Source organism: Trachypithecus francoisi, unplaced genomic scaffold, assembly GCF_009764315.1.
Source record: "Trachypithecus francoisi isolate TF-2019V2 unplaced genomic scaffold, Tfra_2.0 Contig01554, whole genome shotgun sequence".
NCBI lineage: Eukaryota > Metazoa > Chordata > Mammalia > Primates > Cercopithecidae > Trachypithecus > Trachypithecus francoisi.
In genome coordinates this window covers 1,302,810-1,328,585 of record NW_022681439.1, presented here as the reverse complement: position 1 = coordinate 1,328,585, position 25,776 = coordinate 1,302,810, and the positions used below count along the sequence as shown (strand labels likewise).

Below are 25,776 nucleotides of genomic sequence, written 5' to 3'. Positions count from 1 at the left end.
ACCTCGGCCTCCCAAAGTGCTGGGATTACAGACGTGAGCCACCGCGCCCGGCATCTACACTGTTAATTTTGCTTCTTTCCACCTCCAGGAGGGATTTTAATCCTTTGACTGCATTTTTATTTGTTTGTTTTTTGCCATTCATTCTTATCGCATCTCCCCTTGTATCTTGTCTTCCTGACTCTTCATCTTACCTCTGTGTGTGGTTTTCTGTAATTCATACACCATGTCTTCCTGCAATCCAAGAAGTTTTTAAAAATTTATTTTGTTTCCTGTAGTAAAACTGTTTCACAGGGGGAATTTGGCAAACTGGTGATGTCCTTAGAACAGTCACCATGCACTTGATAGTTTACAAATGTGTCAGCAGGGAAATTTGTGTTTCATTCTCATATATCCCAACATCTGACACTGCAGGGAAAGGTAGGTCTTCGTTTTCCAAGGTCTTGGCTCTTTTAGCCCTAAAGTGGTGCTAACAGCTCCTTCATGTTCCGGGAGCCTCTGGAGAAACTGCTTCCATAAAGCATTTGTTTGGGAATTCTGGGCCCTCCCCAAGAAGGGGCCAGAACTGTCCAAGAGTGGGAGGAGTTCCAGCCTGGTACTTCTGTGGATTTACAGAAAGATCCACCCCAGAAAGGGGGCGAATCCCCACAGTCTGTGCGCTGTGGGACTCAAGTTTCTGCAGGTGGTAGGACACCCCATCTGAGTGCAACATTCTGGAAGAGGCGTCTCTCTGGGGGTGCATGAGCTCCATGTCAGGCCTGCTAAGTGGGCACCACCAAAGCTGACCTTGAGGAGTAGCTCCAGTGGGTGGTGAGGACCTGACCTGCACAGAGGCTGGGCTGCAGAAGGAGCAGTGCTAAGGGCTGTGACCAGAGAGTTGAGGAACAAAGGGCCTGTTCCCAGTTGCATGAGCTACATAAGCCAACTGACATTAAGCTTCTTGCTGGCCTTAGTAGGTGGAGGGTTCAGATCCAGATTTCACTGCATTTAGAAGAATCAAGAAATGTGACTTTTTTGCACTTGGGTTTTGTGGAGCAAGTCATCCTGATTATACATAAATATTGTTCCAGGAAATCCTCAGAAACGGAGGCACAAAGTTGGCAGATTATTTCCCCCAGGTCCACAGCTCACTGTGGCAGAGTCAGCACACTCATCCAAGACCACCAGGTGACTGAGCTCTTGTCTTACACTTCACTGTCTCTAGGGCATGAGGGTTATATGAGTCTTCAGCTGTTTGTCTTTCTTCCTAGGAATTTCAGCAGGAAGTTAAATCAGAAACTTCCTCACTTATTTTGCAATTGGTTCCTTCTTTTCATAAACCATGTCTTGGGATTGTTCCTAAAAACTGATAAACAATGCTGATTTATAAGAGGGGAGAATGACAAAGAGAATTGTTTATTTACTAATATTACAAAATTATAAGACAGAAATTTCTAGGCCGGGCGCGGTGGCTCAAGCCTGTAATCCCAGCACTTTGGGAGGCCGAGATGGGCGGATCACGAGGTCAGGAGATCGAGACCATCCTGGCTAACGCGGTGAAACCCCGTCTCTACTAAAAAATACAAAAAAACTAGCCGGGCGAGGTGGTGGGCGCCTGTAGTCCCAGCTACTCGGGAGGCTGAGGCAGGAGAATGGCGTGAACCCGGGAGGCGGAGCTTGCAGTGAGCTGAGATCCGGCCACTGCACTCCACCCTGGGCGACAGAGCGAGACTCCGTCTCAAAAAATAAAATAAATAAATAAATAAATAAATAAAAAGGAAGAGGGAAGAAAAAAGAATGAAGGTTAAACTCAGGGAAGAAAGGATAAGTTAGTTCTCTTTTTGGAGCAAAGGACCACAAGTAAGAGACAAACGGCCCTCCACTTGGGAGGACTCTGCATTTGAAAATGACCAAAGAATTAACAGAAAGAAAATGGGAATGGCGCCAAAGATCTTTGTTAAGGCTGAATGTATGGTTGTAGCAATCTCTAAGGTTTAGACGGAAATAATGGCAGAGTTTGGCTTTGTATATTTTATAGTCCTGGCTATCTACCAAGTAAGACTCATACTAACAGTGAGTTATCAGGTTGTTGTTTTTGGTGAAGAATAATTGTATAACAAACTCGAGTAGCCTTTATAACAAATGCGCTATTGTCCTGTGCATTTTATTATATAGTAGGTGAAATAACCTCATTAGACAATGGCTGCCCCTCTGCCCTCTGAGATGCGTGTCTCCTCAGGCACACAAGCCAGGAGATACAGTGAAGGAATAATCTCAACGTGTGTGACCTCCTACTTTTAACTGCTCCATTTCAAACTCCAAAATGGCCTGTAGCTCTGCATCGAGAAATCTTTAACATGAATTTTGAGAAGGAAGAATGCAGTCTTTAAGTTGTGATTCCCTAGAGGATATCAAATAATCATGAGGAAAACCATGAAGTCAGTTCACTTCTGACTCTAAATTTCAAAGAAAAAGAGGAGTGACAGAAAATCAAAGGCTGATGGAAAACATAGTGGTGTACACTTAGGACTCATTGTACATAAATACTTAGTTTGTTTTCCTTCATCTTTCAAGTGAATCGTTGCTTTCTTAATATAAATATATATCATTGCACGGTTGTAAGTATGATCCAGGCAGTTTTGTAAATATCAGGATGGAACCAGCTGAAATTGCTTATACACACTCTGAAGTGCTTGCAGTATCAGAGTCACTTGATTCCAGAGGCATGCAAAAGAAACATCCCAGACCTAAGGCACAGGGCATGCAGTAGCCAAGTGGCCAGTTACAGTCCTAAAAGTAGTTTGACATATTTTTTTTCCTCACAAAAATGCATGCCACTTGTCATGAAATTCTGCATGCAATTTTGCTATGCCTTGCATTATATGTACATAAAGTTACATGTTTAAATATAATTAATGACCACACTAGTCATGAACAGAGGATGAATAAGCAAAGAATATAAATATATACTGGTTCTACCTAATGGTATTTAACCTTTGGCAAGGTGGTATTCCTTGGTTTCTAGCCTCTCCACCTTCTCCCTGACCAACCACCACTTAATACCATTTAAGTCAACAATATGGGTTACGAAGTCCTTATTCATAATACAAATTGGCTGTGTACTCGGAGATTCAAAGCTGAAGCACTAGATAAGGTGTGCAGCTATTTTTACCCAGGCATACAGTAAATGATTCATTCGTAACACTTCTCATATGGCTATTTTGCAAGATGAGATATAATTTTCCCCAAGTCCACAAACCAAGACCTTATTGAGACTATTTAACTTAATTTTCCCCAGCGGCAAGAACGAAAGGTCAATACTAAACTTTCTAAAAGGTTGGTATTCAAATCTGGCAATATGCATCCAGCCTGAAGAATATCTATACTCTGTAGGAAATAGCCAGGAATGTGGACAAAATTTAAATATGAAGATGCTTATTGAAGTATAGGTTGGTGCGAAAGTAATTTTGGTTTTTGCTGTTGCCTTTAATGGCAAAAACAGCAATTACTTTTGCACCAACCTAACATATTTACAATAAAGAAACTTTGGGAAGAAAAATCTACGTGTCCCACAATAAGAAAATAGTTAAATTAATTATGATCTCTCTATGTGAAAGAATATTGACATATTTTTTTCTCACAAAAATGCATGTCACTTGTCATGAAATTCTGCACGCAATTTTGCTATGCCTTGCATTATATGTACATAAAATTACATGTTAAAATGTAATATGCAGCCACTAAAAAGCATATGTCAGGAAAACTGTAATACTAATATACTCAAAATGAGAAACAGTCATGAATAAAAATCAAGATATTAAACTATATATACACACTATGATTCAGATAATATAATGTTTATGCACAGACTAAATACTGAAAGAAAATATAGTGAATGATGTTGGTGGTTATCATTGGGTAGCACTAATTCTATTTTCATCCTTATATTTTTCTGTATTTTCCACAATGTCTAATACTAATACAATGTCTTTGAACAACTTGGGTTTGAACTGCATAGGTCCATGTACATTTGGATTTTCTTCTGCCTCTGCCACTTGTGAGACAGCAAGACCAACCCCTTCACTTCCTTCTCCTTCTCAGCCTACTCAACGTGAAGACAACCAGGATGAAGACCTTTATGATGATCCAACTCCACTTAATGAATACTAAATATATTTTTTCTTTTCTTTCTTTTTTGAGACAGGGTCTTGCTCTGTCACCAAAGCTGGAGTGCAGTGGTGCCATTACGGCTCACTGCAACCTTGACCTCTCCAGGCTCACATGATCCACCTACCTCAGTCTCCTGAGTAGCTGGGATTACAGATGCACACCACCATGCCTGGCTAATTTTTTTTTTTTTTTTGGAGATGGAGTTTCGCTCAGTTGCCCAGGCTGGAGTGCAGTGGCACGATCTCGGCTCACTGCAAGTTCCACCTCCTGGGTTCATGTCATTCTCCTGCCTCAGCCGTCCGAGTGGCTGGGACTACAGACACCCGCCACCATGCCTGGCTAATTTTTTTGTATTTTTAGTAGAGACGGGGTTTCACCGTGTTAGCCAGGATGGTCTCGATCTCCTGACCTCATGATCCGCTCGTCTCGGCCTCCCAAAGTGCTGGGATTACAGGCTTGAGCCACCGCGCCCGGCCTAGTACATTTATTTTTAAACATGGAAAATATTTCAAAACCTTGTGGGTTACTTTATTGTAAAACTATAGCATAGAATACATATAACATGGTCGGGCGCGGTGGCTCACGCCTGTAATCCCAGCACTTTGGGAGGCCGAGGCGGGCAGATCACGAGGTCAGGAGATCGAGACCATCCTGGCCAACACGGTGAAACCCCGTCTCTACTAAAAATACAAAAAAATTAGCCGGGCGCAGTGGCGGGCACCTCTAATCCCAGCTACTCGGGAGGCTGAGGCGGAAGAATGGCGTGAACCCAGGAGGCGGAGCTTGCAGTGAGCCGAGATCCAGTCACTCTACTCCAGCCTGGGTGACAGAGTCAGACTCCGTCTCAAAAAAAAAAAAAAAAAAAGAATACATATAACATACGAAATATGTTTAATCGACTATTGATGTTTTTGGTAAGGCTTCAGGTTGACAGCAGGCTATTGTAGTGAAGCTTTTGGCAAGTCAGACTTATATGTCTATTTTCAACTGCACAGAGGGTTGGTGACCCTAGCCCCCACATTGTTCGAGTCAACTGTAATCATAAAAAAGAATAAACAACACAAATTAAAGAAAATATATCACGCTCACACAAAGCACTGCACAAAGTATGAAGTTGTCGAATAAAAGCAATTCTGTAGTCACATAGCTTTCAAACAAGTGATCCATTTATCAACCTCACTCAGGAACTCAGAAGCCCTCAACAGTAAGAAAAAATGCCCTAATGGGCTCTAGGAGCTTTGGTGTGTAAAATACTCGAGATCTTCTCACATGCTAAGGACACATTATCTGCAGACAGAGGCTTATAGAGTTCCTTTGTAAGTATTCCTCTGCCTGGCCCCATAAAACATGACCTTGCAAGTCAACGTCAGTCAAATCTGAGAGAGGGGCAGGGGGCCCCAGGTAACATAATGCGCCAGAACACGTCTGCGGCTCTGACAGGTGCAAACAACTCCACTCGGCTAAATATAAATTGACTCGGGCACTTTGGAAGCAGTCTTTCCCACTTGCTATTCTGATCAAGCAAAAGAATGTTCTCTTCTTTAGTAGTTCTGACTCCCAAGGCTGGTTATTTTTATTTAGATTAATTTTGTAATCATTTTCATTCAACGAGAAGCATGTTAGAACTCAAAAAAAAAAAAAAAAAGATTTCTCTTCCAAAATCTCCGATGAGAATAGGACTAGGTTTGAGCTGTTTTTGAAATGCATTCAGTTGAGAAGGAGGTAAAACAAATGCAATCCTTTTTCAAACTTTCTGGATGAGCAGAAAGCTGATGTGAACACATGTATAAAGGAACATTGTTTAATATTTAAGCCAGAAAGAGAACCTAACTTTTAATCAGCAGAGTAGAAATTCTCTGGGTACTTACTGAACTCTGTGTCTCTGCCAATTCCTGCCATGTTCCCTGACATGACCCTTTAACTCTAACTCCTCCTCCAGGATCCCAGTGGTCACATCTATAGGATCATCCTATGGTCATCCCCATTCCCCACCCACTCTGCTTCTAAACACACAGGGTCTTCCTCTTAACTCTCCTAAACACAGAGACTTACCTTAACATACATTTATCCCAAATCAATATTTTTTAGCCTATGAGCTTCTCAGGGGTAAAATTATATTTCACCTATTTTTCCATGTTCAGCATCCAGGCTTAAGGAGGTTCCTTAGTAATACGTTGTTGAATAAATGAATGAAGAGAGGACTGAAGTAGCCATACATGAGCCTAAATGCAAGGAAAAAGATGGACAGTGCTACCACTAATAGCCATGAAAAAGAACAGTTTATGGAAGAAGAATAATTTGCTATGCTTAGCCACTGCTGTTTTCTGGTTTCGTTTTTTTTTTTTTTTTGGCTTGGGGGAGGAGGGTTATTAAATAAAATTAAAGCTGCAACCCAATGCCAGATATAATAGAAAGAACTTGGTGTGACTGATGCACTAAGCATTGAAATTTTCCATTTTCACTTTCCCTCTTTGTTGCCATAAAATGAGAGGGTGAGGCAAGATCGTGTCTGAGGGTGGGTCCAGCTCTCAGGTTGTGGAGCTCTGGACTGCTGGGTCTCCTGCTGAAGCTGTCCTCTGAGCTTGCATCTCAGCTCTATGCTGAGGGCAAAGATGCCACCCTCCTACCTACTAAGTCTGTGGTGTGCCACAACTAAGTTTAACCCCTCTCTCCTGGTCTGAAATAGTCATCTAAACCACAGGGGAAATTATTGACCACGGTTTCCTAGATCTATCTAAGAAAAATCCTTCCAAACCCTAACGCTACAAAGCTGTATTGACCCATCCCAACTCTTTCCCGGTGTGATTCGCATTACCCTTTGCCTGCATAGGTTTTGCAATACCTGTTGGCTCTTCATCTTTGCCTACTCCTCCGGCATGCTCACTACACCTGAGAAACTTAGCTAGTACTTGGCTTAACAATCTTCAACCTATTCATCACCTAACAAGAGAGGGTTTAAAGTTGGCAGAGGGAATATTGCACAGAAGTGCTATTTGCCAACCACCTACCAATAGCTGATTTCACAGGTGGTCCCTTATCAGATCTGCCCATCGGAAAAGAAGGAAGAATATTAATGATCACCCTTCAGACACCACAACTCCCTCCGGGGAAGCTCTCTGTAGAGCTAAAGGCTTGTTTTGGATTATTGTCACCGATTACTGTTTTACGCTTGCATTCCTAGTAAAATTGGAAGCTGAGCCTATATCCCTTAGAGCAGAAATTCCCAAATTCCATATTCAACATAATGAGTTTTCCGAAAGCTAAATATATCCAATGGGAAAGACTGGCCTTTACATCCTTCCTGCATTTCATTGTTATTGCTATTAAAGAGTACTTTTAAAAATAAAAATAAAAGAATAGTAACAGAAGACGGTAGGGTTTATTTTCATGTCTTTCCTGGCAGTTTAAAAAGTTGGCAATCCTATATCAATTTCTAATTTTTTTTTCTAAAACTTTACTGGTCATTAAAATTAGAAAACTGGTAGCCTTATGCCTAAAGTGGCTAGTTCAGATCAAGTTACATGTAAACTGAAGAAAGGAAGAGCCTGTGATTCAAACTCTTTAAGATCATCATTTTTTTTTTCTTTTTCTAAGATCATTTTCTATAGATCTCAAGGTGCATACTATGTATCACGGAGGCCCTGTAGATTTAGGTAGTGATGATAACAGATTCAAGTCAGGAAATTTCTTCTAAGTATACCTACCTGTGAAACCCTCCACATCTGGGGCGCTCTGTGCCACGGGTGTCAGACTTTTGCAAAAGCCCTGTCATTCTAACGGGACGCTCTCCTGTAGGAAGTTGCCCCTGCCCCCTGGCGCCCGTTCTGGGGCTTCTGATGAAACGGTGGCCCACCACCCCCTTCCCAGACCCTGGCCCGCAGCCGGATCACTCCGGGCGCGCTGCCGATCACGTGGCGAAGTGGTGCGCCCAGGCACCATGGCTGCGCGCCCATTGGTCGGCGGCTGGGGTCCCGGGCGTGCTCATTGGCTGCGGGGGGCGTTCACGTGGAAGGGGGCCTGGGATGGAACCCGGGGTCCCGAGAGGTGGCCGGAAAGTTAAAGGGGGCAGCGCTGCCGCGGGGAGCTCGAGTCCTGGGTGACTGCTGGAGGGAGGAGGTGACCGCGCAGCCCTAGCGCACTGACGGACGTGGCCGCCGGCGGGGGGCGCGAACCCGAGCCCGGCGCCGAGCTCGTGCCGTCGCGGCCGCTGTCCCTGTTCCCCCAGTGCGGATGCTGCCGTGGGCTGGCGCGTCTGCCCACGGGACTTATGAGCTGAACCCGGTACGTACCTCCCCAAGCCTCGAGTCCGAGGGAAGGGCCGGGGACCACAAGGCGAGGGCGTGCAGCGGGGACCCGTTTGGGTTCCTGTCACCTACATGTTCACAGTGCGACTTGCACTGGCACACGGGGGCTGGAACACTCTAGGGAGCTGGCCCCAGGGAGCTGTTGCTTCATCGTGGATAGGGCGATCCAGGGACTGCAGCTGGTCCACGTGCTCCACCGCGCTGCTGGGCCCGGCTGCGACCGTGACCCGGGAGCTGCGGCTGCGGCGCCTGATCCCTTTGCCACCTGTTGTTCTGGCTTCGAACCTAGCACAAGTTCCCAGCCCCGGGTCCTGACAGGTCTGGAGACGTCTCCAAAGTTGGGTAGTGGGGTTTGGAGATTAAAGACAAGCTGCTTCGTCTCTCTCCGGGCCTTGGTTTCCCTATAAAACGCGAGGAAATACAGTTGGTAGGCTCTCAGGCCACCGAGGGCGACAGGACCTAGGACGATCCCGGTCCCGGGCTGGCGGAGGCCAGGCGGCCGCGCGGGGGTGCTGGTGTCGCGCTGCTTGCTCGGGCCGGGGTTGCCCCGCTGCCGGCCCCGCCCGGGTGCGATAACGGGCTCCTCCTTCTCGTCGTCTTCCTCCCCCCGCCGACATCTCCGGGAACCCAGCCCAGGCCCTGCCTCCCGGACACACCGACGCTCACGTAGTCGCCCTTGCCACAACCCTGCGGGCTCTCCGATGCGGCGAGCGAGCTGGGGAGGGGGCTTCTCTGCGGCCCAAAAGGTGGGTGCCGCGCGAGGCCAAGGAAGCTTGTAGGGAGGTTGGGGCGGAGTGCAGCCCTGGCCGAGCTGGACGGAGGGGACAGGGTCGGAGAATAACTGGTGGGATCCTCCAGCCTGGAGAGCACTGGCCTGTTCCTGCCTCCCTTTGGAAACCAAAAAAAGGGGTGTGGAAGGCAGAGTAGCTGCAAAAGAGGGAGTGGGGGCCGGTAATGACGTACTGGAATATTTGGGGCCTGTCAGAGCATTGTTTTCTGAAAAAGAGGAGAAAACAGAGGAAAGACTGGACTTGGGATCTTGGAGACTTGGAAGGTGTTGGAACCTGTGGTCTGAGTGGCGGGGCCTGCCTGGGAGACCCAGGGAGCAGCAGAAGAGACAATTAGGGCTTTGGGCTGGGAGGAACAGGGGGAGAGGAGGAAATGGTTCCTTGGGCAGAGTTGTCCAGGAGCCAAAACTAAAGTGAAGACAGCTGGAGGACTTACCACAAAAGTGCAGTTGAGGTATTTAGGGAAAAAAGTTAGTGGGAAGAGAAGCGGCACCAGGCGTGGGTCGCAACATACAATGTCAGGGCCAGCAGGGACCTTGGAGGGGGACCTCAAGCCCACAGCCGCTGAGTGACTGGCTCCAGCAGCAAAACAAGGTGCGGGCATTCTTAGCCTAGTGCCCTGTTTTCCCTCCTACGTTTTCAGACGGCAGGGGCTGTGTCATTTGAACTTGCCTCTTTCCTAGAATATGCAACCTCATTCACAAATATCAAGATTCTTTGGATGATGGGGACAGGATCAAGGGGTACAAGTAGCCTTTAAGGCTGTGAATAGGGCCCCATGGTCTGAATACAAGGGGGAAAGACGTGCACTCTCTTTAGGCTGGATCAGTGAAACCTTTTGGAAGGGAACACAGAATTAATTGTTGGAGGGAGGTAGATGGCCATGGCTTTAAAAATGAAAATTATAACCTGGTCGTGAATGTTTACTGAATGCAGTTTGGCAGCTTTCAGTGTTCCTGGTGGGTTCCTTGTGTATCTTATTTTTTGTTTCATTTGTTTTTGTTTATTTATTATTTTGGGGGGGGGAACAGAGTCTTGCTCTGTCGCTCAGGCTGGAGTGCAGTGGCCGGATCTCAGCTCACTGCAAGCTCCGCCTCCTGGGTTTGCGCCATTCTCCTGCCTCAGCCTCCCGAGTAGCTGGGACTACAGGCTCCCGCCACCTCGCCCGGCTAATTTTTTTTTTTTTTTTTTTTGTATTTTAGTAGAGACGAGGTTTCACCGTGTTAGCCAGGATGGTCTGGATCTCCTGACCTGGTAATCCGCCTGCCTCGGCCTCCCCAAGTGCTGGGATTACAGGTGTGAGCCACTGCGCCCGGCCTTTTTTTTTTTTTTTTGTCTTTTCTTCTCAAAAAAGAGAGAGAGAGAGAATTAGAGAGAGAGAGAGAGAGAGAGAGAATGAGAGAATGGAGGGGATAATGTCGTGGCCCTGATACATAAAAGGTTTCCTCCCTATGAAAGGTATAGCCAGAAAGTCAGTAGCCCAGCTGCCTGAAACCGTGAAGGTCATGGGGTTATTTTCTGTGTGCGGGTCTGTAGTTATCACCATGGCTGTCTCACCTTGGCCAGCTGTCTTGAGCAGGTGTGTTGTCATGAGTGGAACAGAGAAAGCATTTATGCAAACCTAACTCCATGATCTGTTAGGGTTTGCCCTGGCTTAGCCATGAACACCGACATCTACCCTCAAGCATGGCCCAGTCCCTCACCAGGGACACTGATCCCTGAGCTCTGAGGCATCTCTATGGAAGCGTGTTTGAGGATTCATACCTGCCTGGGAGCAGCACTCACACACTCGTGTTCCTATCCTGCAACTGGTATCACATCCTGAATCCCGCTCTCATGGTTCAAATGTATGTCCATAACTTCTGGTTCTTTTGTTTTCCCCTGGCCAACGTTGGTGACTCATACTCCCTGGCCTGGGAAAAGGACACAGCTGGAGTAGCCAAAGAGTCTCTCAGGAGAGGAGGCTGGGCTGCAGCCTGGTGCATCCTGTGTTGGAACTGATCATTTTCATGTCATTTGTAAAAGAAGCACGTGTCCAGGTGCCTTCTTTTCAGGAACTTAATATTACCTTGCACATCTCAGTTGCTAGGAGTACTTCTGAATGGCGGGAGCCATCCCTGTCACAGGCTGCTGGGGTGTTCCTGAGCAGGTCAGGAAAGCCTACACCAAACCAGCATTTTGGTGTGCTGATTCTTGGAGAATGACCAGGTAAATAAAAGCTGGAAGCTATCTGTGGGATAGGCCAGGTGACTGACAGTCGAGTCATACCCCAGATTGAGGTCACACAGGTTAATGTCCTCACCTGCAGTTATGGTGACACACAAACAGAGTGAAGGGATTCTATACTGGGGTTGCTTGTGCAATGTCCCTGGGGTAGTAGTCCTGCAGGTAATCTCGGGCCATCATAACCTTACTTTTGCCTTTCATGGAAGAATCTTGCAATAGCAATTTGACTCCTGCAAGTGCGGGCAGCATTGTTTAATTAGCTCTGGCTCTGACTGGAGCCTGGCCTCTCCAAGCTGGACTTCTGCTTATTCTTACAGTTTGGTGATAAAAGGGATCTCAGGGGCAAATTGATGCCACTGGGTTGAAACAGTGAAACTCTACCAAGGTCTTCAGCTAAGTCTCTTCAGCCTGCGGGATTAGAACTTGGGACATTGGCTCTAGTGTGCTGTAAGCATGTATATTCTTTGATCCTTTTGCTTTGGAATTCTGTTTCCACAATATCTTGAGAGTTTCCAAGCCTTTTTCTAACATGCAGGAAAGCACGTAGGAGGTTGGTTTGCAGGCTTGTTGGAGGTGCAAAGAGAACTTGCAGCTGACCTGTGCTGACTCAGGTGAGGAGGAAGCTGTGAAGAGGAACCCTTCCTCCCTCAGTTTCACACCCAGATTTTTCAGGATGGGTAGAGTGGGGGTCACTGGGATGTCAGATATAGCCATTTGTTTGGTCTTTATACTTACTTAAAAACGAGGCTGGGTGTGGTGGCTCATGCCTATAATCCCAGCACTGTGGGAGGCCGAGGCGAGCAGATCATGAGGTCAGGAGTTCGAGACCAGCCTGACATGGCGAAACCCCTTCTGTACTAAAAATACAAAAATTAGCTGGGGGTGGTGGGACGTGCCTGTAATCCCAGCTACTTGGGAGGCTGAGGCAGCAGAATCACTTGAACCCAGAAGGCAGAGGTTGCAGTGAGCTGAGATCGCATCACGGCACTCCAGTCTGGGCAACAGAACAAGACTTCGTCTCAAAAATAAATAAATAAATAAAAAATAAAAATGAGACAAAACAAAACAAAAACACTACCTGTGTTAAAGTTAGAGCTGAGGGTATAATTCCAACATAGTTTGCAAAGGACAAGAGTAACTAAAATTTAGATATTTTGTTAAGTATAGGATTTTTTTTTTCACATTGAACCTGTTAGTCAATCCACTGAACCTCTGCAAACCTACCTTGCCTAATTCAGTCAGAACTTTCCTTTCCAGAACAGTTACGTGGGTATAAGAACAGATAATTGAAAGCACATTTGCCCTTAACATTTTCACTAGATTGATTTTAGTAGAGGCAAAACTGAGACAGATATCCTTTAAAATGAATAAGTACCTGCATTCTGGCCATAAGTTATTGCTTTATTTGGTTCTGAATATGTGTATTTTTCTGACTGACCATCTGTAAGTGCTTCTTGCATCCCAGGGAAGTGCTGTACTTTTGAAAAAATGGGGTCAAATCTGATACGTGTTTATCCTGTCACCCTTTTTCTTTACATGTTTGGTTAATCATAGTCAGAGGGTGAAAATGAGAGATTATTTATGGAACTGAACCAGTGGTCCCAGCTCTTTACAGAAGACACTTGGCATGTTGCCTGTCACTTCTTGGGGTGGCCATGGCTGCTCGAGAGTGAGCTCCCCAACACGTTATCACACACCTACACCTGTGCCATAAGGAGGGGGATACATTGAGAGGAAATAAGTTTGGGGACTCATCCCGATCCTGTGTTCTGTGATTCTCAGACTTGAGATTTTAATCCTAGTTTTGGCACTCATTTCCTTAATTTAGTCCATTGAAACTGTCAAATCAAAATATAAATTTGCCATGATAATCAGAATGATAAAAAGTGCTCAGACTTTGGGAGGCTGAAGCGGGAGGATTGCTTGAGCTCAGGAGTTTGAGACCAACCTGGGCAACATGGTGAAACCCTGCCTCTATAAAAATTGAAAAATTAGTTGGGCATGGAGGTGTACACCTTTAGTTCCAGCTACTTTGGAGGCTGAGGCGGGAGGATCGCTTGGGCCCAGGAGTTTGAGGTTCCAATGAGCTATGATTGCACCACTGCACTCCAGCCTGGGCAACACAGCAAGATCCTGTCTCACAAAAAAAAGTGCTCAGCTATAGTGAGGCAATAGTGTTGGGATAGGTTTTTGGCATATCTTAAAACGTTTGAGGATTTTTTAGGTTCATTTTGTTCTGATGATAGACACAATATTATTTTAGAAAATATAAGATAATATAAACTAGGAAACCAGAAATTCCTGAAATCTTGTCACCTAGGTATTCTGATTTTAAATATATCTCTAGTCTTTTTTCTCTGCATTTACATAATACAGTTGACCCTTGAACAACATGGGGTCTAGGGGAGCCTAGCCCCCACACAGTCAAAAATCCATATATAACTTTTGACTCCCCAAAACCTTCACTTCTAATAGCTTACTGTTGACCAGAGTCTTACCAATAACATCAAGAGTCGATTAACACGTATTTTGTATTTTATATGTAACGTATATTGTATTCTTATAGTAAAGTAAGCTAAAAGAAAGAAAATGTTAAGAAAATCAAAGAAAAGAGAAAGTATATTTACTATTCATGAAGTGGACGTGGGTCATCATAAAGGTCTTCATTCTCATCCTCTTCACATTGAATAGGCTGAGGAGGAGGAGGAAGAGGAGGAGAAGGGGTTGATCTTTGCTGTCTCAGGAGCGGCAGAGGGAGAAGAAAAGCTGAGCATAGGCCGCGTGTGGTGGCTTATGCCTGTAACCCCAGCACTTCGAGAGGCTGAGGCAGGTGGATCACGAGGTTAGGAGATCAAGACCATCCTGGCTAACACAGTGAAACCCTGTCTCTACTAAAAAATACAAAAAGTAGCCAGGCGAGGTGGCGGGCGCCTGTAGTCCCAGCTACTCGGGAGGCTGAGGCAGGAGGATGGCGTAAACCCGGGAGGCGGAGCTTGCAGTGAGCCGAGATCCGGCCACTGCACTCCAGCCTGGGCGACAGAGCGAGACTCCATCTCAAAAAAAAAAAGAAAAAAAGAAAATCGGAGCATAAGTGGACCTGCAAAGTTCAAACTCATGTCATTGAAGGGTCAAATGCATTTTTTCACCCCAAGTCTAGTTTCTACGTACAATTTTATCTTCTCTCTCTCTCTCTCTCTATATATATAGACATAAATGTAAGTATCATTTTTTCATTTCATTTAAATCTTTTTTAAAAATAATGGCTTTAATGATGATATAAAATTATATCACATGGGCTGGGCTTGGTGGCTCCTGCCTGCAATCCCAGCACTTTGGGAGGCCGAGGTGGTGGATCACCTGAGGTCAGGAGTTTGAGACTAGCTTGGCCAACATGGTGAAACCCTGTCTCTACTAAAAATACAAAAATTAGCTGGGCGTGGTGGCAGACTCCTGTAATCCCAGCTACTCGAAAGACTAAGGCAGGAGAATCACTTGAACCCAGGAGGTAGAGGTTGCAGTGAACCGAGATCCTGCCGTTGCACTCCAGCCTGGGCGACAGGAGTGAAATTCTGTCTCAAAAAAGGAAAAAATAATAACAATAAAAATAAAAGTACATCACATGGATGTGGTACATTCGATTTAACCAGGTACCTGTTAATGGTCATCTAGGTTATTTTGTCATCTTTTTTCCGCCTATAATGTGGCATTGAACATTGTAGTACCTTCACCTCCATGTGTTTTTAATTCTTAGGATAAATGTCTCTATGTGATGTTAGAATAAAAAATGATAAAAAAAAATTAGAAAGGTCGTGCCAATTTAGACTAATGAAAATATTTGCATTGGTTGGGCACAGTGGCTCATACCTGTAAATCCCAGCATTTTGGGAGGCCGAGATGGGAGCACTGCTTAAGTCCAGGAATTCAAGACTGGCCTGGGCAACACAGTGAGACCTCGTCTCTACAAAAAATGTTTTTTAAAAATTAGCCGGACATGGTGGCTTGTGCCTGTGGTCCTAGCTACTTGGGAGGCTGAGGTGGAAGGACCGCTTGAGCCCAGGAGGTGGAGGCTGCCATAAGCCATGTTCATACCACTTCACTCCAGCCGAGGTGACAGAGTAAGACCCAATCTCAAAAGAAAAAAAAGAAAAAGCTTGCATTATCTTTTAAATTTTTTTCCTAATTCAATAAATAAAAAACATACATTGTTTCTCATCTACACTTCTTAAATTAATGATAAGGTTGAACATTTTGCATATTTATAGGCCACTTTAAAATTTTTTTTCCTGAATTTTCTATTCACATTCTTTGCTTATTTTTCTATGTGGAATATTTGACTTTATTGCTTTATAAGAACACTTTACATATTAAGGTATTAGCTCTGCTGCTATGCTTATTGTAAAATATTTTCAGTTTGTCTTTAATCTTTTTTTGTTTTACTTATCATTTTTACTTATAGAAAATATAGTTTTTGTTAACTCAGATTTTTCCTTGTTTATCATGATTCTATTTGCTTTTTATTCTTATAGAGCCAATTTTTTACTTGTGGAAAAAACACATATTCACCTATGTTAAAGGCTTAAAAATACTAAATTGCTGGTTGTTTTTATTTTATTTATTTTTATTTTTTGAGATGGAGTCTTGCCCTGTCACCCAGGCTGGAGTATGTGATCTCTGCACACTGCAGCCTCTGCCTCGTGAGTTCAAGCAATTCTGCTGTCTCAGCCTCCAGAGCAGCTGGGACTACAGGTGCACGCCACCATGCCCGGTTAATTTTTATAATTTTAGTAGAGATGGGGTTTCGCCATATTGGTCAGGCTGGTCTCGAACTCCTGACCTCAGATGATCCACCTGCCCGGCCCCCCAACGTGCTGGGATTACAGGTGTGAGCCCCCGCCCCTGGCCTGCTGATTCTTTTTTTTTTTTTTTTAGTAGAGACGGGGTTTCACCGTGTTAGCCAGGATGGTCTCGATCTCCTGACCTCGTGATCCGCCCTTCTCGGCCTCCCAAAGTGCTGGGATTACAGGCTTGAGCCACCGCGCCCGGCCTTGATTCTTTTTAAAAGAACGGTATCCTGACATTAAAAACCTACCATAAGCTTAATGAAAGCAGGTTTGTGTCTGTCTTCACTATTGAATCCCAGTGTCTTGCTCAATGCCTGGCATATAGGAAACACCCAGTCTATATTTGTGGGATGAGTCCATTTCTTTTTTTTTTTTTTTTTTGAGGCGGAGTCTCGCTCTGTCGCCCGGACTGGAGTGCAGTGGCCAGATCTCAGCTCACTGCAAGCTCCGCCTCCCGGGTTTACGCCATTCTCCTGCCTCAGCCTCCCGAGTAGCTGGGACTACAGGCGCCCGCCACCTCACCCGGCTAGTTTTTGTATTTTTAGTAGAGACGGGGTTTCACCGTGTTAGCCAGGATGGTCTCGATCTCCTGACCTCGTGATCCGCCCGTCTCGGCCTCCCAAAGTGCTGGGATTACAGGCTTGAGCCACCGCGCCCGGCCTGAGTCCATTTCATTTTATCAGATTACAGCAAATATAAAGCCACAATGAGATGTCACGTTACACCTGTCAGGATGGCTATTTTCAAAAAGACCAAAGAAAATAAGTATTGGCAAAGACGTGAAGAAAAGGGAACCCTTGTCTCCTGTTGGTGGGAATGTAAATGAGTACAGCCATTATGGAAAATAGTAGGGAGGCTCCTCAAAAAACCATAACTAGAACTACTCTATGACCCGGCAATCCTACTACAGGACATATATCCAAAGGAATTGAAGTCGGTGTATCAGAGAGTGATCTGTACTCTTATGTTCACTGTAGCATTATTCACCAAGCCAAGATAAGGAATCACCCTAAGCGCCCATCATTAGATGAGTGAATAAAGAAAACATGGCATATAAACACAGTGGAATACTATTCCACCTGAAAAAAGAAGGAAATCCTATCATTTGTGCCAACATAGATGAAACTGGAGGATGTTAAGTGAATAAGTCAGACACAGAACGACAAATACAGCATGATCTCACTTATACATTGATTCTGAAAAAGTCAAACTCATAGAACCAGAGAGTACAATGGTGGCTACCAGAAGCTGGGGGTGGAGGGACTGGAGAGGTATCCTTTGGCCAAAGGATACAAAATTTCAGGTAGACAGGGAGGAATACATTCAAGAGTACAATATGGTGCCTATACTTAGTAATGATATGTTATATACTTGAAAATTGCTGAGAGTGGACTGTAAGTGTTCTCACTGCAAAAAAAAGTGTGATATAATGCATGTTAAATAGCTCGATTTAGCCATTCCACAATGTATACGTATATGGAAACATGTTGTACACCACAAGAATATACAATTTTTACCTCTCAATTAATAAAGTGTGGGCAGAGAGGCTCACACCTGTCATCCCAGCACTTTGGGAGGCCAAGGCAGGAGGATGGATTGAGCCAGGAGTGCGAGACCAGCCTGGGCAACATAGTGAGACCTGTCTCTACAAAAAAAATTTTTTTTTTTTTTTTTGAGACGGAGTCTTGCTCTGTCACCCAGGCTGGAGTGCAGTGGCTGGATCTCAGCTCACTGCAAGCTCCGCCTCCCGGGTTCCTGCCATTCTCCTGCCTCAGCCTCCCCAGTAGCTGGGACTACAGGCGCCGCCACCTCGCCCGGCTAATTGTTTGTATTTTTAGTAGAGACGGGGTTTCACCGTGTTAGCCAGGATGGTCTCAATTTCCTGACCTCGTGATCCACCCGTCTCGGCCTCCCAAAGTGCTGGGATTACAGGCTTGAGCCACCACGCCCGGCCCAAAAATTTTTTAAAATTAGCCAAGCGTGGTGACTTGCGCCTGTGGTCCCACTTACTTGGGAGGCTGAGGTGGGAGGATCGTTTGAGCCTGGGAGGTCGAGGCTGCAGTGAGCTGTGATCACGCCACTGTGCTCCAGCCTGGGCGACAGAGCGAGACCCTGTCTCTAAAAATACGTAAATAAATAGTGTCTATCTGTGGAAGACACCTTTTGAGTCATATAGGTTTGGGAAATCTTAAAACAGTATATGCCCTTTTAATTATCCTCTGTGGCACATTAGCCAACAGAAGGCCCCAAGAAATGCTGACCAAAAAACCTGTGCATTTAGTTTTAAAACTGGTGGGTTTCTTACTCTTTTGTTTGTTTTAACCTTGAACCCCATCCCCCAACTCATCCCCCCCCACAGCATAATCTTCCCTCAAACCCGTGTTGTGCTGGACCGCACCAGAGTTAATCCTGACCTGTAGCCATGTGGGCAGAGATAAAAGGAAATATTGTTTGCCAGTCCCTGCTGGAATGATGCCTTTACACACCTGTCTGATCTGATCGCTCTGCTGTTTTCTTTCTTCTCCCTTTCCAGGGTTCTAGCCTATTCATCTAGCCCCACGATGGCTGTGGACATCGAGTACAGGTACAACTGCATGGCTCCTTCCTTGCGCGGAGAGAGGTTTGCCTTTAAGATCTCAGCAAAGCCCAGCAAACCACTGAGGCCTTGTATTCAGCTGAGCAGCAAGAATGAAGCCAGTGGAATGGTGGCCCCGGCTGTCCAGGAGAAGAAGGTGAAAAAGCGGGTGTCCTTCGCAGACAATCAAGGGCTGGCCTTGACAATGGTCAAAGTGTTCTCAGAATTCGATGACCCGCTAGATATCCCATTCAACATCACCGAGCTCCTAGACAGCATTGTGAGCTTGACGACAGCAGAGAGCGAGAGCTTTGTTCTGGATTTTTCCCAGCCCTCTGCAGATTACTTAGATTTTAGAAATCGACTTCAGGCTGACCACGTCTGCCTTGAGAACTGTGTGCTCAAGGACAGGGCCATTGCAGGCACTGTGAAGGTTCAGAACCTTGCATTTGAGAAGACCGTGAAAATAAGGATGACGTTTGACACCTGGAAGAGCTACACAGACTTTCCTTGTCAGTACGTGAAGGACACTTACGCTGGTTCAGACAGGGACACGTTCTCCTTCGATATCAGCTTGCCCGAGAAGATACAGTCTTATGAAAGAATGGAGTTTGCTGTGTACTACGAGTGCAATGGACAGACGCACTGGGACAGCAACAGAGGCAAGAACTATAGGATCATCCAGGCTGAGTTAAAATCTACCCAGGGAACGGCCAAGCCCCACAATGGACCGGATTTGGGAATATCCTTTGACCAATTTGGAAGCCCTCGGTGTTCCTATGGTCTGTTTCCAGAGTGGCCAAGTTACTTCGGATACGAAAAGCTAGGGCCCTACTACTAGTGACTGCGGGTGACAGGGCGTGGCAGAGCTGCTGCAGACAAGCCTAGCTCTGCTCACTGTGCAGTGGAGATGGAAGGCCAGGGAGGAGCAAAGTGGAACTTCCATGAGGCCCAGTTTGGGAAACTAAAAGGATCCTCTTCACTTCTTTCTTAAACCAGCAAATCCAGCCAGGTTCAGATTACACAATTGGTGTCTCACTCAGAGAAGCGCTGGTGGCTGGCACGCTTTGGCACTGGGGCAGCCACGAGAGTCTGTGCAGGTCTGTGTTGGAAAGGGTATGGATGGGAACCAAGCCTGTGCCAGTGCGGATGAAGCTGTAGGAGCTGATGAAGCTGGAAGGATCTCTCCTCTGCTCTCCACTCAGAGGTGGGACATCAGTCGCCAAAAGCCGCTGAGCCCCAGCCACCTCGCGTCGGACCCTCACTGTTCGTCGTGTTCATCTTTGGGTGCTCTCTGCCAGCCAGGCCTTTCCTGCAAGCTGCTGCTTCCTGGTCCACGTGTATCTCTGTGCTGTGACACACTGACCTGACGCACATTTCCAATGCAGCTGCAGAAGAGAAATGGGATTGGCTCTTGTTTTCTGAAAGTTCATCTTTTGCATTTTATGTTTTTCCACAATTGATCTGACGTTCAGGAAAAGATAATAAGAGCAAAATAGTTGGTGATTGAGACAGGCATTTCCTTCCCGCTCTTCTTGACCCCACAGATATATTCCAGCGGAGAGCAACACACCAGTCATCGAAACCCACTGGCTCCTGTGTGGTGGCACACATTGCAGGGTTCTGACGAGGCAGGACAGTCATGAGTGGGGACATTTCCGTTTCTCCTCTTGCCTTCTAGGGGGAGCTTTCTAAGTCCCCACATTTACCCTGAATCACCGGAAAAATCTGATTTTTCCCTGGAAAGCTCAATGACAAGATTTGTCTGGTTTCATTCTTTAAGAAAGAATTTTGGATCTCCCTTCCTGAAGAGTCATCTTTTCTGCTGTGTTTAGGACATTTGATTTGCAGATCCAGTATCTCCTCAAAACCTTCAGAAAATGGTTTTATCTTGACTGTGATTTACAATATCTAGAACACTTTACCGGCACCCAGGGACATGGATGTGGGTGTTCTTATTTATGGTGTGTATGGAAAGGGATAGGGGAGAAAAACCTCACCCGAGTTCTTATAGGTTATTTTACGTTTGCCAACTCTGAAATTGCAGAGATTCATTGTTCTTCACCATATTGGACTAAAGTCTGTTGGTTAATGCTGTTGTAAAAGAGACCTCCAGGGCCGAGTGTGGTAGCTCATACCTGTAATCTCCACACTTTGGGAGGCCGCGGCGGGCAGATCACCTGAGGTCAGGCGTTCAAGACCAGCCTGGCCAACATGGTGCAACCCCATCTGTACTAAAAATACAAAATATAGCTGAGTGTGATGGCAGGCGCCTGTAATCCAGCTACTCGGGAGGCTGAGGCAAGAGAATCACTTGAACCCGGGAGGTGGAGGTTGCAGTGAGCCAAGATCATCATGTCACTGCATTCCAGCCTGAGCAACATAGTGAAACTGTGTCTCAAAAAAAAGAGAGACCTTTGGGACAATCATTATCAGATAGACCCCAAACCTGTGATTTTTCTTGGGTAAGATTGGTGTTTACTTAGGGGTGCTTTAAAAATATATTTTTACATGTATATTTGTAGGAAACTGTTTTTTTTTTTTCTTTCTATTTTTGTTTTGGGAGTTTGGTTAAATGACTCTTTTATTTTCTGTTTTGCCTGATCTTACTAAAGTGAAGTTTTCCTAAGGCAAGCAAGAAGAGGAGTGGAAGCACAGTTGCCTGGATTTGGAGGCACAGCTGTTAGGCTTTGCAAGCTAAGAGTCTTGTGCTTGGGTTTTCCAGATTAATTTGAAAAGACCTCCCATTGGTGGCTTTGTACATAACCAACAGGCAGATATTGAGTGCCTTGGCTCCTAGAGTTTCGTGGTTGGGTTAGGTTGTTTTTGTTGTTGTTGGTGTTTTGTTTTGTTTTTGTTTTCATTTTTGAAGTTTAAGATGCCTTGACTTTTTAAATACTCTTAAATGCTATTCAATGTTATTCTTATTCCTAAAACTGGCTGTTCTTAGCCTGAATTCTAATGCTTTGTTTTTTTGTACCTCTCCCAGGTGGATAACACTCTGGGATTACATGATAAGATAATTTTAGGGGAAATCACATTTTTACCTTACACTGTTACTGGGCAGAACCATATTTTATGTAAACATACCAGATATCGGGTAACAGATAGTACTTTAAATATTGTAAATTTGGTGATCAGAACTATCAATAGCATAAATCGAACTCAAATGGAACAAAACTATTTCATGTAGGTCCTGAATTTTACTTTGCATTAAGAAGTGCCCTCCCCACAATGCAGGAAAGGCACAGAGTGCACTGGCATTGACATGTTACCCAACTACAGATCATTCTGTGTTCATAAGAAAAAGGCCTGCAGTAACTCTGTTTAATAAAGTCAGTCTCATTTTATCTAATAATGATCTTAAGACATTCCCATGTCAAAATTTGAAGTATGAGAATTCAGTGATAACTATCTCTTCTAAAGCAGCCATACACCCTCCTCACTACCCGTCTTTCTCCCAGCTCACCCTGGCTTTTTTTGCTGGGGGCGCTGGTTGCAAGACCCCAGCCAGCACACCTGGGATGCTCATCCCACCGCCCAGTTCAGAAGGCAAGTCCTCACCTGCTCGCAGAGACCCTTCTTCTTCAATAAAAGACTCTACTTGCCTGACTTTCCTCATCAGGGCTGTCATTCAGTGATGTATGGGGGTCTGAAAAATACTGCCTTCTCTCTGGCTTCTGTTTACCACTCGCTCCCCTGCTACCCTCCTGCCACAAACAGTCTTTTTCCTTTTGGCTCAGTTCTGTCCCGTGAAATTCTCAGATGGCCTCAGGAGCTGCACTGATGGCTTCTCTCCTTGTTTGATAGCTCTTCATCAGTAGATAAGCCTACACACTTCAGAAGGTGACAGGTTCCTTAGCTGGAGACTTCATTGCAGCCTAACTTGTAGATTTGCCTTCAGACAGCTCTTGGTTATGGTAACAAGTGACCGTCGAGTTCCAGAATCTTTCCCAGGTTGCCCCAGAAAGACCAGCCACCTGTCACAGGTGCAGCTGGCCGGGAACAGGGAAGCAACTTCATTTTTGTTTTATATTTACTCCCTCAAGTGCCCTGTGGAGCATTTGCCGGCTGGGTACGATAAATAAGCTGGACTATATAAAGATAATTAATAAATAAGCTTTCAGTATCTCTTGGAAGACATGAAGCATTTGAGTGGGTTTCTTTATTTAAAAAATTGTTGTTCTACTGGAGCTGGTGAGAAATAATGGAGCCGTGCAGTTCTCCAGAAATTAAAACAATTTCAGAGTCAATGGTAGAATTTAATTTACCTCTAAGATTTCATTTTAATGGTGGTAAAATACGATACATTTTTAGAAGATGTCAATTTGGAACTGTTAGGAGATGGCTTTGTGGTTTTGATCTTTTCAAACCATTTTCTTTCTGAAAAAAGGCATTAGTTGTAGTCACATGGACATTAAGTAGGCCATATATGCTTACCAATCAAGAAAGTGTTCATTTTTTTGGAACTGCCCATTTTCTGGATCTTCCCTCTTGATGGATAGGGGATGAAAACCTTGGTGGCCTTACATTTGTTTCCTCTTCTAGAATTTCTCACCTGAATGTAGTCCTGGGAGAGTCCCGATCACGTCTCTCCTGACATGTTCACTGAAATTGGAGACAAGAAGTTACATGGATAATGGGATCCTGCAGGGTCACACGAAGACAGTTTGGCAGCTTATCTTACTTTCCTGCAGTGAGACAACACATCTGGAACTGGGAAGGACAGCTGTTGTCACGGGCAGTTTTTCCTGGTCGTGGCTGTAAAGCTCTGCAACCCACGTTGTAAAGCTGTGAATGTTTTCAGTCTTGTTGACGAGTTTTGAGAGACTGCTGGACCTCCAAGGGCTTTGAGAGCACAGCTGTGGGGATGGTTCGCTTTTACTTCAATGCAAATGTAGAACCAAGGACTCATCTTCATTTTATACCTAAAAGTGCCTTGTCAAGAAATTTCTGCATGTTTTAAAAGATAAATATTTTTGTACACAAAGTTCAAGGGGAAATGCACTTTAAAAATCCCACGAATGGATGTTTTTTGTGTGGTATGAGAGGTTTGTTTGTATCTCAAGAGCAAAAATGTAATAAAGGAAGACAAAACAAAACTGAAACTGTCCTTCTATTCTTAGAGCCAGAGTAAGTGGAGAAATATTTCAAATCGATATGTTTCCACATATCGATCTTAGGTTTCCAAAGAAAAAGCTCACAGTCAATGGCTGAGTTAAAGGTGCAAGGCAGAGAGGAGATAATTGCTTTTTTTAAGTTGTCACATCTTAGCTGAGAAGGTAAGTTTTAGGGAAGAGACACAGGAGCTACTGTTACTCTGCACCCATTTTTAATCACCCTAGGTCACAGGCATTCTTACCCTGTCATTTGCACTGGAAGTCCAGAGCAGACAGATGTATTCAAACAAAAGCAGGAAAACTGTAAGTGGCTATTACAGCTTTTAACTGCTTGAGCAAACAAACTGTAACCAGCAAAACAAAACAGACCCTGATAGGTAGTGGATATTCACCCAAAGTGAGACGTGAGAGTTCCAGAGCTGCTTTTTTCCAAAGTTCAAGACAAGATGCAGGCAGAGTGGGCTGGGAAATTGCATCTCGAAGTTCCATGTCAACAAGTCCTCTGCCACCCTGGGGAAGTGGGCGGTGGCTCTAGTGGAAAGGCAGAGTGTATTCAAGTTTAGCAGCTAGTGTGCAGACGCAAAAAGTGAGCTCCATACATCACTTTCTCCAGATTTTTACACTCTGCCCACAATTTGCCTTCACATGCAGTTTTAATAATCATTACCTAATCGTAAGTTGTGAGACCAACACCTCAGGGATGTCTGGAATAAAAACAACATAAGAAAAAAACACTTTTCTAGAGCAATGTCCCCAGAATGGCAAATGTCCACCTCTGAGTAATTCCATTGAACATTTACCGCTCGGCTTCCATATATGAAGCAGTGCCAGGTGCTTTTTCCCCAGCTCCCACAAAGGACATTCGCATGTTCTGAGGAACGCCTCTGGTGAGCATGGACAGCCACTGGAAGGTATTGGAATTCAGGAAGTCTGGCTTCCAATCCAAGCTCTGCCACCGGCCTCTTTGGCCTCCCATCTCCTGTCAGTGGCTCTACTGAAGAGGCCCTGAGCATGTTTAGTAGGAATAAGGTAACCAGGGGCTCTAGCAGTGCTCTGAATGCTTTTGAGAGTCAGCCAACATGTTCATTTTTAAGAGGTTCCTAAATATAGACTCTCATAAGAAGCACCTTGTACACTATTCGTGTCCTCTCCTGGAATCACGCGAGTGAATCACGTTCCAGACACTCGCTTGGACTTCATGACATCCTCAGTGACTGGGCTGGAAGAAGTGTCACAGAGCTCTCTTTTTATGGGTGAAGAGAGGAAGGTGGCTGGGCACAGTGAGCTGGGCTGACATCTGCAATCCCAGCACCTTGGGAGGATTGCTTGAGGCTAGGAGTTTGAGACCAGCCTGGGCAACATAGTGAGACCCCATCTCTACAAAAAAAAAAATTAATAGCCGGGTGTGGTACCGTGTCTATATACCAGCTATTCAAGGGGCTGAGGCAGGAAGATGACTTGAATTAGGAGTTCGAGGCTTCAGTGAGCTGTGATTGTACCACTGCTCTCTAGCCTGGGCAACAGCATGAGACTGTCTCAAAAAAAAAAAAAAAGAGAGAAAGAGGGAGGGAGAGACAAAGGCCCTGAGTGAGCTTCTTCGAGTCCAGAGCCCATCCATGACTGAGCCAGGAGAATGACACAGGTCCGTTTTCCCAGAACTGTCCCTGCGAACCAGAAACAATCTCACAGAGCTGAGAGACCACGATGGTGATTCTCAAAAGTTGTCCCTCATGCTGGAGAGATACAGTTCCCAGGAGAGGAGTGAACAAAATCATT

The 25,776-nt window shown here is 45.1% G+C and overlaps 2 protein-coding genes across 7 annotated transcripts in view; one reads left to right on the top strand and one right to left on the bottom strand.

The window, feature by feature from the left end:
- The window catches only part of ERI1 (exoribonuclease 1), a 170,305-nt gene that overhangs the window by 15,898 nt on the left and 128,631 nt on the right, over positions 1-25,776 (bottom strand). The gene's annotated exons all lie outside the window — the stretch shown is intronic.
- Positions 8,166-25,776, top strand: part of PPP1R3B (protein phosphatase 1 regulatory subunit 3B) — a 33,974-nt gene continuing 16,363 nt past the window's right edge. The window contains exons 1-3 of one of the 5 annotated variants that reach the window (XR_004428708.1): positions 9,039-9,196; positions 18,839-20,844; positions 23,429-23,982. Coding sequence is in view for 2 of the 5 variants with exons in the window: in XM_033176830.1 (XP_033032721.1) it covers positions 18,867-19,721 (855 nt within the window). In the remaining 3 variants the exon portion in view is untranslated. Of the gene's footprint in view, positions 8,428-9,038; positions 9,197-18,838; positions 23,983-25,776 lie in introns of those variants that run through there. The other 4 variants (XR_004428707.1, XM_033176830.1, XR_004428703.1 and 1 more) reach the window with 4 other exon arrangements.